The following is a 14,847-nucleotide window of genomic DNA, read 5'->3' as shown; positions in this document are numbered from 1 at the left end:
GACATTTTGGGTTGTTGCCCATTGACAAATGTTATGAGCCAATTTATTAGCTAATCTAGGGGCACAAACAAAATTAACAAGAGTAAAACTAGAACTACAACAAACTATTTCATCGAAAAGAGCATTAGACATCCAATGAAGAAGACTCTTTTCTTTTATATTTAGGGCTTTGATGACCATGAGTGCATCCGATTCAATGATCACTTTTGACCATCCCTGAGCCAAAGCTACATGAATAGCCTTTCCAATTGCTTCCAATTAAGCTACTTTAGGAATTGTGATTTTTGACCGAAAAGCTTGAATCAGCAATACCTTCCCCTCATTATCTTGAGCATCTTGTTCTTCTATAGCTTGAACCTCCTTAACATAAGCTTTTGAAATTTCCTTAAACCCACTTCTTATTAGAGAAGGAGACGAATCAATGTTCCTGACCTTGCCTTCATGACACACTTTGTTTCTTAGCCACCATAAGTGTTCCAAGATGATGGCACTAAAGAGGAAAAACTTTTCTTTATCATCTTCATGAACCAGGAGGACTCCCACATGGTTTGATAAACACTTAAAAAAGGACATCAAATCATTGCACTCCACCATATCCCACTTTAAATCCCACAGGCTTGCAAATCAAATTTTTCTAGCAACTTCACAAAGGAAAAACACATGAATTTTGATTCTCCACACAGTTACAACCATGAACACAACCACCATTTTGAATATTAACACCTCTGGCCACAAGATTTGAAAACACAAGTAAACCCAAATGAGCTAACTTCTACATAAACAACTTTGTTCTTTCATGTAAATGACACTTCCATAAGTACTTTCCACCAATTGTCCAGTGTTTGGTTTCCATCCTTGTCCAAAGCATAAGCTAACTTCACAACTAAACACTCCTGACTTTATCTTTGTCCAAATGATTTTATCCTTCTGGTCATTCCTGGCCCAAAAAATCTCTTTAATGTTCCTTACTGTTTGTTGGTCAAACAACAACTCCAACCGGTTTTCATCCCATGCACCATTTGCCAATTTTAATGAGTTGACCATAATAACATAATCAGGGTGCTAAGTTCTCGGTTTTGGCAAAAAATCAAGTCTATTTGGGATCCAAGGGTCTTCCCATAGACTCACCGTTTCTCCCACCCTAACTTTATAACAAAGACCTTTTGAAAACAAAGGTCTCACCCTTAAGATTCCACTCCACAACTATGAACTCCCATTTCTTTTTTTGCATTTCATAAAAGAAGAATGAGGGAAATATTTCACCATGAGAGCTTGGACCTAAAACTTGTTTTCTTCCATTACAAGGCACCATCCAAGCTTAGCCACCAGAGCTTTGTTGAAACTCCATAAATTTTTAAAACCTAGTCCCCCTTTGGATTTTAGCAGGCACACTATTTTCCAGGATATTAGATTAGGACTTCTTGCCACTCTTGTATCATTCTAACAAAAGAAAGCCTTGGCTGATTGCTCTAATTTTTCCCACCACCCTCTTGGGAGAAGAAAGGAGGACATAGAATAGACTGGCATGGATGTTGCAACATGTTTGATGATAGTGGCTCTCCTTGCTTGAGATGGTAGTTTTGCTTTCCAACCCTGAAATTTAGCTTCCACCCTTTTTCTTAGGTCCTCAAACACCACTGTCTTATTTTTTTCCACCATGAGTAGAAGTCTGGAAGACCCAGGTGTTTAGCTTTCTTATCAGCTTCCTTCATTCCCAAACACCTTTTAATTTCAACTTTAACTTTCGATCCCACGTTGCGAGAGAAGAAGCATTCTAACTTCTCACAGTTAAATTCTTGCCCTGTTCATTTACAATAAAGTTGTAAACATCTTTTAATACTTCTTACCTCCTCCTCCACATTGGCTCTACAGAAAATTATAAGATCATCTGTGAATAACAAGTGAGAAATTGAAGGGGAGTTTGGTCCAAGTTTCACTCCATTAAACCTTTTTTCATTCTCCCATTTAAACAGCATTCTTGACATGAGCTCCGTCATTATAATAAGGAGGAAAGGTGATAGGGGATCACCTTGCCTCAAACCTCTTTCCATCGGAATTCTTCCAAAAATACTTCCATTAAGCAGTAATTCCATAGAAACAGAAGAAATGAAATTAAGAATTAGTTTGACACACTTATCTAAAAAACATAAAAGAGTTAGGATTCTGGTTAGAACTATCCAATCCACCCTATTATATGCTTTCTGCATGTCTACCTTGATGCCCACTAGCTCTCTTAAGCCTTTTTTTCACTTCATAGAGTGGACCACCTTGTTAGCCATAATAGCATTCTCCCCAATCCACCGTCCAAGAACAAAAATAGCTTGGTTCGGAGAAATTATTTTCTTCAAAATAAGCTTGAGTCTATCTACTAAAATTTTGGAGATGATTTTGTAAATTGTATTACACAAGCTAATTGGTCAGAAATGCTTGAATTCCAAAACTCTATTAACTTTTGGAATTAACACCACAAAAGAACGATTTATGTCTCTCAACAGGATTCCAGAGTAGAAAATATTTTGTACCATGATCACTACATCTTTCTCTACAATGTCCCAGGGTTTTTATTAAGTGTAAATTCTTCACCACAGACCAAATAAATTCTTCACTACATCCCTCCCTGCAAATTTAATTTTTTTGGGCAAATAAATTTAATACATGACTCCATGCAACATTTCCGTATAAACCCACGCTACTCCTAGCGCGTACAGGACACCACAATTGTTTTAGCGAATCGATAATTCGGAATTACTCCTTGTTTTATAATTTTTTTTTTTTAATTTTTTTAATCTTTTTCTGTTAAATATTTCCGTCGTGCCCAAATAATCGCCCAATTAAGGACAGGTGTCAAACAGTGACGCGATTAGAATAAATTTTTGTGCCGTTCAGGGGGGTGAATTTATCAAGTCATCTTTCTAAATAAATAAATAATCCTCGGTCCTCTTCTTTCCGTCTATAAGAGCATTTCTCGCAGTCGAGCCCACTCACAAAATCTATGCGTGTGTCCAGGACCGAGTGCGTGTTCGTTTTCCTCTGGATCGAGCGGTTTGTCTAGGGTTTAAGCTCCTTCGGAAAACCAGACCAAAACCCTTTTTTCGCGCTTGTTTCGGTGAGAAAAAAATTTCAGCTAAAAGCTATTCGGTGCACAGCTCAATTTCTCAATTTCATCAACTTCGAATGCTTCTGATAGATCCGAAACCCTAGAAATTACCGGTAAGCGCCTGGAGTTCATTTCAATTCTTTGTTTCAATCTTTCTTTCTTTTTGTCTCCAATTTGGTTCGATTTGCATTTGGAGGATGAGGGAGGTTTTAGGGTTTTGCTAGATTCCTTGGGCTTTATATGGTGGTGCCAGAAGATACAGAGGAAAGTAAAAGAAATTTAAGCTTTTTTTCTCTCCTTTCTTTTCTTTTCTCATTTTGATTCTTTTTAATTAGGGCCAAAGGGTTTCGATTCCATTGGATAGTTCCCTTTCTGAATAAAAATATTTCTGTAGGAAAAAAAAAAGAAAAAAAGAAAAAAGAGTATACAAGCCTAGTAAATTTATTATACTCGGTGCTGTAAAGTTTTCTTATTTTTTGTTTTGCTACTTTTCTTTTCATTTGTTGGTTTGTGGTATGTAGGTTTTTTAATATTCTGTGTTTAATTTCTTCTTTCGCTTTCTTTCTTTTTTTTTCTTTTTTTTCTTTTTTTTTTTTTTGTGCGCTTTATCAGCAATAAAACATAGAAATTATAATGGGACGATGAGTTGCAAGTGGTAATGCGGGCTTTTTGGAGGTTATTTTCAAAGAATGATGTTTTGGGGTATACTGCTTCAGGTGAAGTGATATGAGGTGTTGAATATGAGCGATGGAGGTGGGGAGACTGGAAGAGAGCATCCGAAACCGAACACGCAGAGAAAATTGGGTGGTGATGAATATGCTCAAGCAATTGCGAAGATTGCGGTAGCCCAAATATGTGAAAAAGAGGGATTTCAGACTTTTCAGCCATCTGCTCTTGAAACGCTTTCTGACATTGCTGTTCGGTATACACGGAACATTGGAAAGGCTGCACATGATTATGCTAATTTAGCTGGTAGAACAGAATGTAACGTTTTCGATATTATCCAAGGGTTGGAAGATATGGGCTTGCCACAAGGATTTTCTGGTGCTTCTGATGTTGACCATTGCCTTGCATGTTCCGGCACAGTAAGAGAAATTATTCAGTATGTTGGCCAAAGTGATGATGTCCCTTTTGCCTATGCTATCCCACAATTTCCTGTAGTGAAGGATAGGAATCTGACTCCCAGCTTTTTGCAAGTTGGCAAAGAGCCTCCTGAAGATCATATACCTGCTTGGTTGCCTGTATTCCCAGAACCCCATACTTATGCTCCGTTGCCAACGCCTGATGTGAAAGCAATGGAACCTATGGTCAAAATGGAGCAGAAAAAGCATAGAAAGGTGGATCGGTCTCTACTGAATTTGCGGCAACAATTTGTTTGCAATGGGCTCGATGGACTTTCCTCTGAAGACACTAGAGATGCAGATAAAGGAAAGCAAGCAGGAGAAGGTAACCCATATCTCGCTGCACCTATGCAATATGGGGAGAAGGAAGTGTCACGTGTTTTTCTTCCAGCTAAGCTTTCAAATGAAGCTACTGTGGAAAATCCTGTTTCTTCAAGTCAAGTAATGGGTAACCATGTTTCAGTGCTGGCAACGTTTGCTCCAGCAATTGACGCTATGCAGGGCAGATTATTGGATTCTGAGGAGGGACAGAAGAACGTTCTTTTAAACAGGAGTAATACTGTGCAATTTAAGATTGGAACTGGAAAGAAGTCCTTAAATACTATGCCACATTTGAGCCCACGAAATACAGGCTTTGAGATGATATCACCATCTTTTGGAATGGAGGGTGACAAGGATGAGAAGAAAAGGAGGGCTGAGAAAATTCTGAAGGAATCTATGGAAAATCCACAAGGGTTGGCTCAGTTGTAAATTAGGCTGGTTTGATTAGAATTTGTACACTTGCTTAGAAGACTGGTAGTGGATTCTGTTTCCAGGGTAGTCAAAGTCAAAGGCATAACGTTGTCTGCGTATGGCATTAAACAATGAATATTACAAGTCTCTAGAGGGAATGTTCCCACTTTAACAATTTTCTGAGGTATGTTCATGTCAGTTGCTATGATAGACCCAGTAAATGATTCTTTCTAATTGATATTCATTTTTTCCTTTTATGATTTAACACTCTATGGTGTTTAAATATCTCCTCTTTTGGCCCATTTTGCACTTTGTTAACATTATTTGTACACTATGCTTTAGGAAATTGAGTATATGTACCATATCATATTAATAGCAACTATTAATGAGAAGTTGACTTACCTCCTTTTTTTATGCATATTTCAATTCCTTTAAACAAGATCAAAATTGAGAGAATCATTGTCAACAAATTCAGTTGCATTGAAATTTTCCGCCAATTTGATGTGTTCCCCTCATGGAAGAGAATTCAAAGTGTAGTGGGTGGTGAAAGAGCTGTGAAGGTGAAGTTTTGTGGTTAAATTTGGGTGATAAAGTCCTGTTCATTCTTTTATTGAATAAACCTAGTAAGCATAATGCCAATGATAGATTCTAGTTGTAGAAGTTATCGAAAAGCTTTGAGTACTTGGTGTGTGGGAGTCAGTTGTTACACGAAGAGGCTAATGTAGAACTCCAAAATGCAAAAGACAGACAAGCTACATTTAAGATAATGCAGCATAGTGATAAATTTTAGAATGATTTCATGTGCAAGAATGCTAATCTGATTCTCTAAAGTGACAACTCCATACAAAAATGCTAGGACTGTATCCAAATCCTGTCCTCCCAGGACCACACATAGGTGGGATCAGCCTTTGATAATGACCTTTCTCATATTGTTTTACATGAATATAAAAAATTGTCCTTGGCACATGCTACTTGGGAAAAATAACTGAGAAAATTTGGGTTTTCTTTTTTCTTTTTCCGGATAATATAGGTCCAAACAATATTATAGTATCATGCAGATAGGTTTCTAGAATTGTTCCCTGTAATGTTATATCAAGGGCTATATTTTTTTTAGGAAGTCTGTTGTGCAAACATCATCTTAGAAAGAAATACCACGTAATGCTTTACTAAATTGGAGATTTGACTTTAAATACCAAAATTATGTTTCTTTGAGTCTTTGAAACTATCAAAACTCATTTCTGTATATTTTACCTGTGGAATATACTATGTTTTTAAAATGACTCCCTCCATGAGGCCATATATTTTTTTCCCGAGAAAGAGAAAGAAGTGATTTTCGTTATTGTTGTCATCGGCCCTATCTTGTACCAAAAGGTTTTTAATGCTGTGAACCAAGTCGAGAAAGACTAGTCTCCTACTTGCATACTATTTTTCTGCGTATATGTTTGATATCTGCTCTAGTTACGTAAGGAAGACAAAAAGTAATATTTTGGTAAAACATAACCACACCTTGGAAAACATAGTAATGCTGGTTATATCTTGGATATATGCATGTGCTATTTTTTTTATGTTTTTGTGTTTGTGTTTTTATCTTTTTATTTTATATTTTATTAGTTATTATTATTATTATCATCATTATTATTATTATTATTATTTTTTTTTTTTATTTATTTTTTTTTTTTGTGTTGTCAACGTATGTACAGTTTGTTGATGTAGGAACTTATCAACTAGGAACGACTATTTGTATGTTTTCAACTATTTGCCAGGTTGAATTATTTTGAGTCTAGGTGGAAACTGACCGATAAAGGTCAAGTTTAGTTGTATATACAGATAGGTTTATTTTCCATGTATGCTATATCTCTCTGTTAGAGATTACATGTATTGAATGTATAATACACTCGTGCCACGAGGCTATAGTGGGGATTTACATGCTACGAAAGAGCTGGAAGTTTTGTCAAGAATTATTATGCTTTTACGGATAAAACTATAACATAATTCTAAAAAGGACATAGGACAAAAGGAGAGAGCAAATGGGAAGATGTCATTTATTTCTTTAAAACAAAATCCTATTTGGAGAACAGTTGCCTGCGGTGACCTCCAGTGTGGCCTTGCAGCCCTGCTGCATCACCACTTACAACTTCAGTTATCAGGTCTTTAAAAATCAACCGCTCAATATCCAATACCAGTGCTGGTATTTCACTGCTACACTCTGTCCAGTTCAGCAACCAATGCATCATATCTTCACATAAGATGCTTCCCAAATTGTCATCCTCATCATCTTGATTTCTATTTGAGTTGTTACTCTGTAGCCTGTCAACCTCTGAGCACAATTCTCTCAAAAGCTGCTGTCCCCTTGGTTTCCTCCCCCCTAGTTTTTCTGGTGAGAACCATTGCTTAAATGAATCCTGTACCACTAATTTGCGAACTACTATTTCATTGACAACATCAAACACTAGTTTTCTTTTGGTTTTCTGAACAGGTATTGGCTGGAGTAGCGTTTTGCTTGCTTCTTCATTGCATAAAATCTGTGTGCTTTCCTTGATTTGTTCCAGTTCAAGGAACAAGCTAGGGTTGATCAGTTTGTCAGATGGCTGGGACTGAATGTTTGTCAAACCTAAGTCAAGATTTCTGAGTAAGCCTGAGGCAGATAATATATCTAAAATGTATATGTGGTCTGGATTTGTGCTGTCGTAGTGTAATTCAGAAGAGCACATGATTGACTCCTTATAAATGCAGTTCAACTGTTGGGGATTCTGAACCAAGAGGCTGATGTCCTGTGATATTTTATGATCAATCTCTTTGCTGAGACTTGATTTTATGCTCATGTATGCTTGAGCTGGAGCCTCTGTAGCCCACTCCACTTCATCAGCATATAGAGCATCATCGTCTATAACAAGAAATATGATTAGAAATTAACATTGTAAAGATTAGCATTCCATAATTTACTTTAAAAATCTGGTTCTCTATGTCACTGCAAAATCATCTCATCATCTATAGCAAGAACTTTGGGGAAGAGTTATTCCGTGATCTTTTTATAGAAGTCTTGTTCTATGTATTAACTGTAAAACTATAGGTACTCTCTCTCTCTCTCTCTCTCTCTCTCTCTCTTTGTGTGCCTGCACACACACACACACACAAAATAGCCATGACATCTGGGTATGAATGCAGTAGCATTCGTAATCTAGTATGCTCTTTTAGTCTTATGTGATGATCATGTAGACCATGGACTGATGTGCATGACATGTTAGAAAGTTTACTTATTTGTTGCTATAGTTAAAGATTGATGTCTTCCATCAGGGTTATAAATCAGAGGCACCATACCTGATACCCCTTTTTTTTTTTTTTTTTTAAAAAAATAATTTTTGGAGATGAATACCATACCTGATACCTTGATATTGATGAGAGTTGTTATTATCTTCATATTTTGGTCTTGGAAATAATACATAATATTTCTTACTTAATGCCTATTATTTGGTGAAAGCATTAATCAGTGTATTGGATATGCTTTATCAAAAAGAAATATCAATGTATTAGATGTGGTTATTATTTCCCTCACCAAAGAGGAATTAATCGACCTCAATTTTTAATTACTAGAAATGAAATTTTAAATGCACAAGATCTGACCTTTAAAAGCATTTGATTTCTTCTTTACTGGAGATGGTGAGTCATCTCTGTAGAATGCAGCATCAAGAACAGAGACAGGACTTGGTTGTTCTGAGATGACTTTTGCGGGTTCTGCCGTTGTCCTGTTTTCACTCAACCTTGCAGCTGGATTCTGGGTGAAAAAAACAGCAAAACCTTAGATGTCTGATATTCGATTTTTATTTTTCTTTTTAATAAAATTAAATTGAATTTAAAAGAGAGAGAGAGAGAGAGAGAGAGAGAGAGAGAGAGAGAGAGAGACCCAGAATTAGAGCAAGAGTACGTACTTTTTGTTTTTGTTTGTGTTTGAAGTAAGTGTCATGTGTCTTAGGAGGTTGAATAATGCTAGTGACTTCATTGTCTCTGTTTGAGGCATTGCTTTCAGATTGAAGAGAACTGTCATCATCTTGTTGACTCAAAGTTCTGATGTTGGTGGTGCTCTCACACAAGTGATCATTGCTTCGCTGTGGGTTGGGAGATTTTGGCCTGTATTTTCTACCTGGGCTACCAGATTCTATTGGCTGCCTGCTTTGTTGTCTTCTGGTTTTGGTTGGATCTGGACTGGGCAGACAAGCTTGTCTGTCCATAACAAACCTCCTATGTTGTAGTCTTGGGCTTGAAGTTCCTGACGTTTTACCTGAGCTAGCACCTTTGTCTTCTCTACTATTTTGAGGCATCTTTGAAGTCTGGGTGGTGGGAATTTTATCCATGGAAGAATGGTGTTGATTGATGGGGTTTGCAATATATGTTCTTTTTGGAGTCACAGATTTTGCTGTTCTCTTGTTGGCATCATTCTTTCTGTTTTCTGCTAAGTCATTTGTCTGAAGCTTGGGTAGGCCAAATAAGTTGTTATTTGAGCTTACAGTGGAAGTGGGATCAATGTTTTTTCCAACAAGCTTAGCTGGTTTCATGATGACAATCGGTGATTTGTAACTCTTTGGAGATTTAGAGGCCTTGGCTTTTGGAGAATTTGAGATGCTACTTTGTAGGTTGCTCTGGATTGCCAATTTGGTGCTGTGATCAAGACTGCTGTTATTGCTCATTTGAGCTACAAAATTGGAGGTCTGGTCCTTTTTGTCATCTAATATTTCTTTGGTCTTTTGCATTGCTTCAAGTATCTGTTTAAGAGCTCTGAGATCCTTTGCAGATGTTTTAAACTCAAGTTCAGCCAACCTTTTCTCAATTTCACCATACACTGATGGTGATGAGTTTGTGGTTTTTGTGGGGGCTTCCTGGCACTTGAAAGCTGGTGATTGAGAACTTCTGCTTCCATGTGGATTTCTCCAAGGAGCCGATTCTATTGGAAACTTCTGACTGAAGGTGGCCTTAGTGACTGCATCAGCATTTTTCATCTGGAGAGAAGCTGCAGCCTTGTGGGAATTTCTTGACGATCCAGAAAAAGGATCTGTCCTGTTTTCATTGCTTGCTCGTGATGATCTTGCTAAGGGATCATATTTATCAGTTTGACAGGTACTAGTCAGCCTTAATGAGTCATTGTGGGTTGACGTTGACTCTGGGAAAGTTTCCAATCCCATCAACTTTGCTACAATGAAAGAAGAAGGTCGTTTAGAACTCCCTGGTTCTTGCTGCAGATTAATCATTTCATTGCAGTTCATTTTCTCCTGCTGCAGATCCTTTCGGAGATAATTTGACTTTGGTTCACATGTAGAACCCCTTACGGGGCGTTCTCTGCTGTCCAGTGATAGCCTTGGAAGTTCTTTGAGCTTCATGGTGGATTTGAGCATATCTCGTGATTCTTTTTCATCATAAGAGAGCCTTCGAATTTCCCTTGGTGTTGAATGTGTACAACCATCCTTTTCTTCGTAAACCCGCAATGACACATTGAGGCCTGAGAATCTTGGTTTGACAGATTTTTGGGGTTGTGAAGGCCTGGGGGAATCTATGTATTTCAAGGTCTGAACAACTGCATCCTTAGTTGCAGTTTTAAGTGATACACCACGGACTTCTCTGTGCAGGGAGTCTTTGACAGCATCACGAAGATTGAGGGATTGCCGGCTTGACTGCTTAGAAGCGTTTGGCTTATTGATCAACAGATCCCTGGTAGGCGTTTCTGCAAAAGACGTCTGGCTGGACTGAGAATGTTCTATGTGTGTTGTTCTGTTATAGTCAACAGATGAGAAGCTGGATGAACAAGATGATGAAGAAAACGAAGTCCTTGATGATTCTGTGGAGATTCTTCGTTTTTCTTTGACGACCTTCTTTGTATTCTTTTCCTGCAATTGTTAGTAGCATATACTTAATTTCTTCTGTTAAAAAAACATCAGTGAAGGAATGAAATTAGAGAGAGTTCGTACTGTAACTTTCTGCTGTGGGCTGTTGGGCTGTACTGCTTGCTGATTATTTTGACCTGCCATTTTAAAGCGAAAATAAAAATATATATTAGAATTTAGACACCATGCAAATAAGAATAAAAAATGATCTCCAAACAACAGCTTTCAATTTTGTAGAGAATTGGTTCTATAATCATGAGCTTGCAACGAACAAAGACAAAAAACGTCGTATAAAGAAATTATTATAATATATATATATATATATATATTTTTGGTAAAAGGTAAAGAATGTTAAAAGGAGAACGATTAACGGGTGAAGATTTTCAAGTCGTGGATTTTTTGTTCCTTTCCCTGAAAATTCACAAGCCTATATAATTGTCCCTAAAGTAAAATAATGGAAAAATTGAGATTGTAATGGAGATTAGAGGAAGCTTGTTGTATAATTAAATAACAATATATATATATATATAATGTGACATTACTGTTTTTTGGGATGTACGTTCTGAAATATAAATATCACTAATCCATAACAAAATGATTATAACTAAAACAAACAACAGAACAAATGATAAAAAAAAAACGAACACGGAAACTTTAATACAAAGTGAGAAGATTGTGAATCCCCGAAAAATTTACTCAAAACTTATGGAACTGTAAAGAAGCAGATTTCAACTTGAACAATCAATTACCGAGTTGAAGAATGATGTACAAATTAAATTAATTCAGTCCATGAAACGATAAAAATTAACAAAGTTTATAACCCCTCGAACAAGTAACAAAAATTAACAAAGTTTATAACCCCTCGGACAAGTAACAAAAATTAACAAAGTTTATAACCCCTCGAACAAGTCACAAACTTTGACCTGAGGAAAATAGAATGCATGGAAAAAAGAAAAATATTAATAAAGAAATTACTAGAAAGAAAATAATTTAGTCTATGAACCCAGGTTCTCAACAAGCCACATTGGCGAAACTAAGCCACTATAGGAAAAGCATACCTTGAGGAAGTCCTTTGTGAATGTGGCCATTGATGCGCCTGCTCGAAAGGAATCGATGGCGGTCAAAGAGCTGAAAAATTCCATTCATGCAACCAATCTGCTTATGTAGATCTGGGTTTTCATCTGTCATGGAATATATGAACTTTGCAGACATCTTCTTCTGTCTTAAACTTTCTTGGCTACTATTAATTTCTTCTGTCTTCTTCTTATAAATAATTTAACCAATCGAGAAAAAACAAAAGAGAATTCCGGGTTATGCCAGAAAGTTTCAAAGGGTGTTTAGGATTTAGAAGATTCAAATTTCCACATGCAGTAATCTTACACAAACTGCAAGTCGCTGCTTTCTTTTTCTTAGCTAGTTTCTGGTCAGAAACAAACAGTGTCTTAAAACTCCTTAATTTATGTAAAATCTAGTAGCTACTCAATCTCTGTGATAGCTACTAATTATCATTCACCAGGAGTTTCAGGGAATTTTCTTAATAACGAAGAGAATGATAGAGAAAAGTCCTATACAGAGAATGAAGAAATTAAAGGAATACGAAAATCCAGAATTCTGATTTCTGAAATCTAAATGGAAACAAAATGAAAATAAGCCTTTGTGGGGAGGTGTTTCTCAGAAATGAGGCAGACAATGTATTCTGCAAAAAAAGGAACAAAAATAGAAAAAGAAATGGGTAAGGGACCCAATGCCAAAACCCGAAACACTGAGCAACAGCCCCCACCTTCCAAGGACGTCTATGAATAATGCTTCCTAAAAAACAAAAAACAAAAAATATGTAAATGAAAATAAAAATAAAAATGCAATGAAGTTGTGCGCAGAGAGCCCAAGAAGAGATGTTCTTTTTGGATTTCGTCACAAGAACAAAACAATACTTAGTTTGTCTTTTGGGTCTCTCTAGGAAATATGAAATATATATGCGCAGCAACACAGTCTGGCTACTTGGGGACGATATAAGATGGGGTTTTGTGGGGGAGCTAGCTGGTGTGGCTATGTTGATTATCTGTTTAATTGGGAAGGGAATGAGAAGCCCTCATATTCTATTTTTTATTATTAATTAATTATATTATTACGTAAGAGAGAGAAGCGAAAGAGAAGGAGAAGTGAAGTTGTGCTAGAGAAAGAGAGAAATGAAATGTAAAAAGAGAAAGAGGAGTTGTGGGGGGGGGGGGGGGGGGGGGGGGGGGAGAGAGGTGTGAATAAGTGGGTGAGATGGAGAGGAAAGAGGTGTTTTGTGTATTCTCCAATTTTCACGTGGACAAAATAATGCGAGTGGGTCTGGATGCCTGGACCTCTCTCCTACATAACCATGTGGAGTCTGTCAGAAGGTGGAAGAAAAATATGGAAAATACATATATATCGAAGTGGATTTATGTACTGGAAAGCCTGCATTGCCTTCTCTCTTTTTGTGTCCTAAACTCCAACCCCAAAGACCAAACCACCCCCTCTTTCTTATTTGGCTTCTTCCAACCATTTAATTCCTACCTCTTAACCCACTTACCACAGCCATACCCTCCTCTTCTACACCCCCCAAAAACCATACCAATTCAACACAAACGGCACGGACTGTTCTTTTCTCCTTTTCCTCAATTTCCTTGTTGTTGTTGTGTTGTTGTCTTGCATTCTTTTGCCTCTTTTAGTGTAAATTTGTCCCCTTCCACAACTTCTTGTGTCATTGACCCTTTGTTATTTCCTCAGCTTAATTTAAATCCAATTCCATCATGATGAAAATGGATGGTCTGTTTTAGGATGTTGGACTGCACTGTACTAGTTGGATTGAATTATTTTAAGTTTGGTATAACAAATATTTTTTTAAAAAGTCCAATTTAATCCAATACTATCAGGCATCTTAAACCAAAATGTTAGAAAAAAAATACATAAAAAAAAAATTAATCCTAAAGAATACATACTATATATAATGTTTGTAGCATTGTAAAATTTCATAAAGAACATAAATTGTAAATAATTAAGCGACAGGACCGCTAGCTAGGTTTTCAATTGTGCAAAAAGACATACATTCACGGTCCCGGATGAGACCATTTGGAAAGTTGTAAATATTTGTGCTACTGTGCTACAAGTTAGGTCTCTTGTGTATATATATGTCACATACTACCACATAAGTACGTTCCTTGGGACGTCAATTTTTTGTCATTTTTCAATACTTATTAATGTTAGCTTTTATTTGGATGTGTTTTTTTGTGAAGCATTGATACACCAATGGAATAAAAAATGTCCAGAAGAACGTATAAGCTGGCTATAAGATAAAGTCCCATCAGAATATGAATCAAAATCAATACGTTGTAGATTAGTTTGTTTTAGAAAATAATATTTTACAAGAGAAGTGTTAATTGGGATCTGAAACTACTTCCATGCTTTTCACCATTTATTTCATTTTTATAAATTTATAAAAGAAATAATTTAAATCTGTATGCTTCTGGCAAGATTGAAGGAAATGTAAGAGACAGCACTGTCCTTCGCAGTAAGGTTTTTTTTTTTCTTTTTTCCTTTTTCTGACCTAAAGGAATTTTCTTTATTAGATATACGTTAAACTGGCAAGGATATCTTTTATTCTCTTTTTCAAGTCCAATAAATGATAAAATTTCTCTCCAAACCTAAAAGAAAAAATATAAAATATAAAAAAAGCTTTAATATGTTTTATCTCTTTGCTGATGTTTTTAATTGAAGTAATGTCATATCAATAATGAAAAGGAATGAATAATAAAACCCGAATCTCTTAAATTGAATGAGATTGTCAATATATGATGGAATCTAATTTCAACATTTGGGTCATTACCATCTAAATTGTTAAAAAAAAAAAAAGAAAGAAAGAAAGAAAGAAATTTTCATAAATTCATAAGTATTGACAATTAATAAGCTAATTTATTCGAATGTGTTCCAAGTAATATATATGTTTATTGGATTGAATGAGATGTATATAACCAATTTCTCTACAATAGAACCTCGGCAGCAT

The 14,847-nt window shown here is 36.2% G+C and overlaps 2 protein-coding genes and 1 long non-coding RNA gene across 4 annotated transcripts in view; 2 read left to right on the top strand and 1 right to left on the bottom strand.

Annotated features, from left to right (window-relative positions):
• The window catches only part of LOC132803461 (uncharacterized), a 466,094-nt gene that overhangs the window by 100,167 nt on the left and 351,080 nt on the right, over positions 1 to 14,847 (top strand). The window lies entirely within an intron of this gene.
• On the top strand, positions 2,937 to 5,215 carry LOC107416136 (transcription initiation factor TFIID subunit 8). Of its 2 annotated transcripts, none has more exons than XM_016024595.4 (2): positions 2,937 to 3,210; positions 3,814 to 5,215. In XM_016024595.4, exon 2 carries the CDS (start codon positions 3,838 to 3,840, stop codon positions 4,966 to 4,968), a length of 1,131 nt encoding a protein of 376 aa, XP_015880081.3. In that variant the 5' UTR covers positions 2,937 to 3,210; positions 3,814 to 3,837; the 3' UTR covers positions 4,969 to 5,215. The 2 variants fall into 2 exon arrangements, with proteins under 2 accessions (XP_015880081.3, XP_024928110.2); XM_025072342.3 differs by having other exon boundaries at positions 3,710 to 5,215.
• Positions 6,970 to 13,053, bottom strand: LOC107416143 (protein LONGIFOLIA 1). The gene is made up of 5 exons (XM_048471969.2): positions 11,879 to 13,053; positions 10,905 to 10,957; positions 8,877 to 10,823; positions 8,572 to 8,722; positions 6,970 to 7,834 (listed from the first exon to the last, which is right to left on the bottom strand). Exons 1-5 carry the CDS (start codon positions 12,030 to 12,032, stop codon positions 7,014 to 7,016), a joined length of 3,126 nt encoding a protein of 1,041 aa, XP_048327926.2. The 5' UTR covers positions 12,033 to 13,053; the 3' UTR covers positions 6,970 to 7,013.

This window comes from Ziziphus jujuba, chromosome 4 (assembly GCF_031755915.1).
Source record: "Ziziphus jujuba cultivar Dongzao chromosome 4, ASM3175591v1".
NCBI classification, from domain to species: domain Eukaryota; kingdom Viridiplantae; phylum Streptophyta; class Magnoliopsida; order Rosales; family Rhamnaceae; genus Ziziphus; species Ziziphus jujuba.
Note: the sequence above shows the minus strand (reverse complement) of the source record. Positions and strands in the feature narration are given on the sequence as shown.

What these genes read in the sequence shown, in the direction of transcription:
- LOC107416136 (XM_016024595.4), top strand. Translation starts at nt 3,838, where the DNA reads ATGAGCGATGGAGGTGGGGAGACTGGAAGAGAGCATCCGAAACCGAAC.
- LOC107416143 (XM_048471969.2), bottom strand. Translation starts at nt 12,032, where the DNA reads ATGTCTGCAAAGTTCATATATTCCATGACAGATGAAAACCCAGATCTA. An exon ending in AACACAAACAAAAACAAAAA is followed by an intron (nt 8,723 to 8,876) that starts GTACGTACTCTT and finishes TTTTTCACCCAG; the next exon opens with AATCCAGCTGCAAGGTTGAG. An exon ending in GAAATCAAATGCTTTTAAAG is followed by an intron (nt 7,835 to 8,571) that starts GTCAGATCTTGT and finishes TTCTTGTTATAG; the next exon opens with ACGATGATGCTCTATATGCT.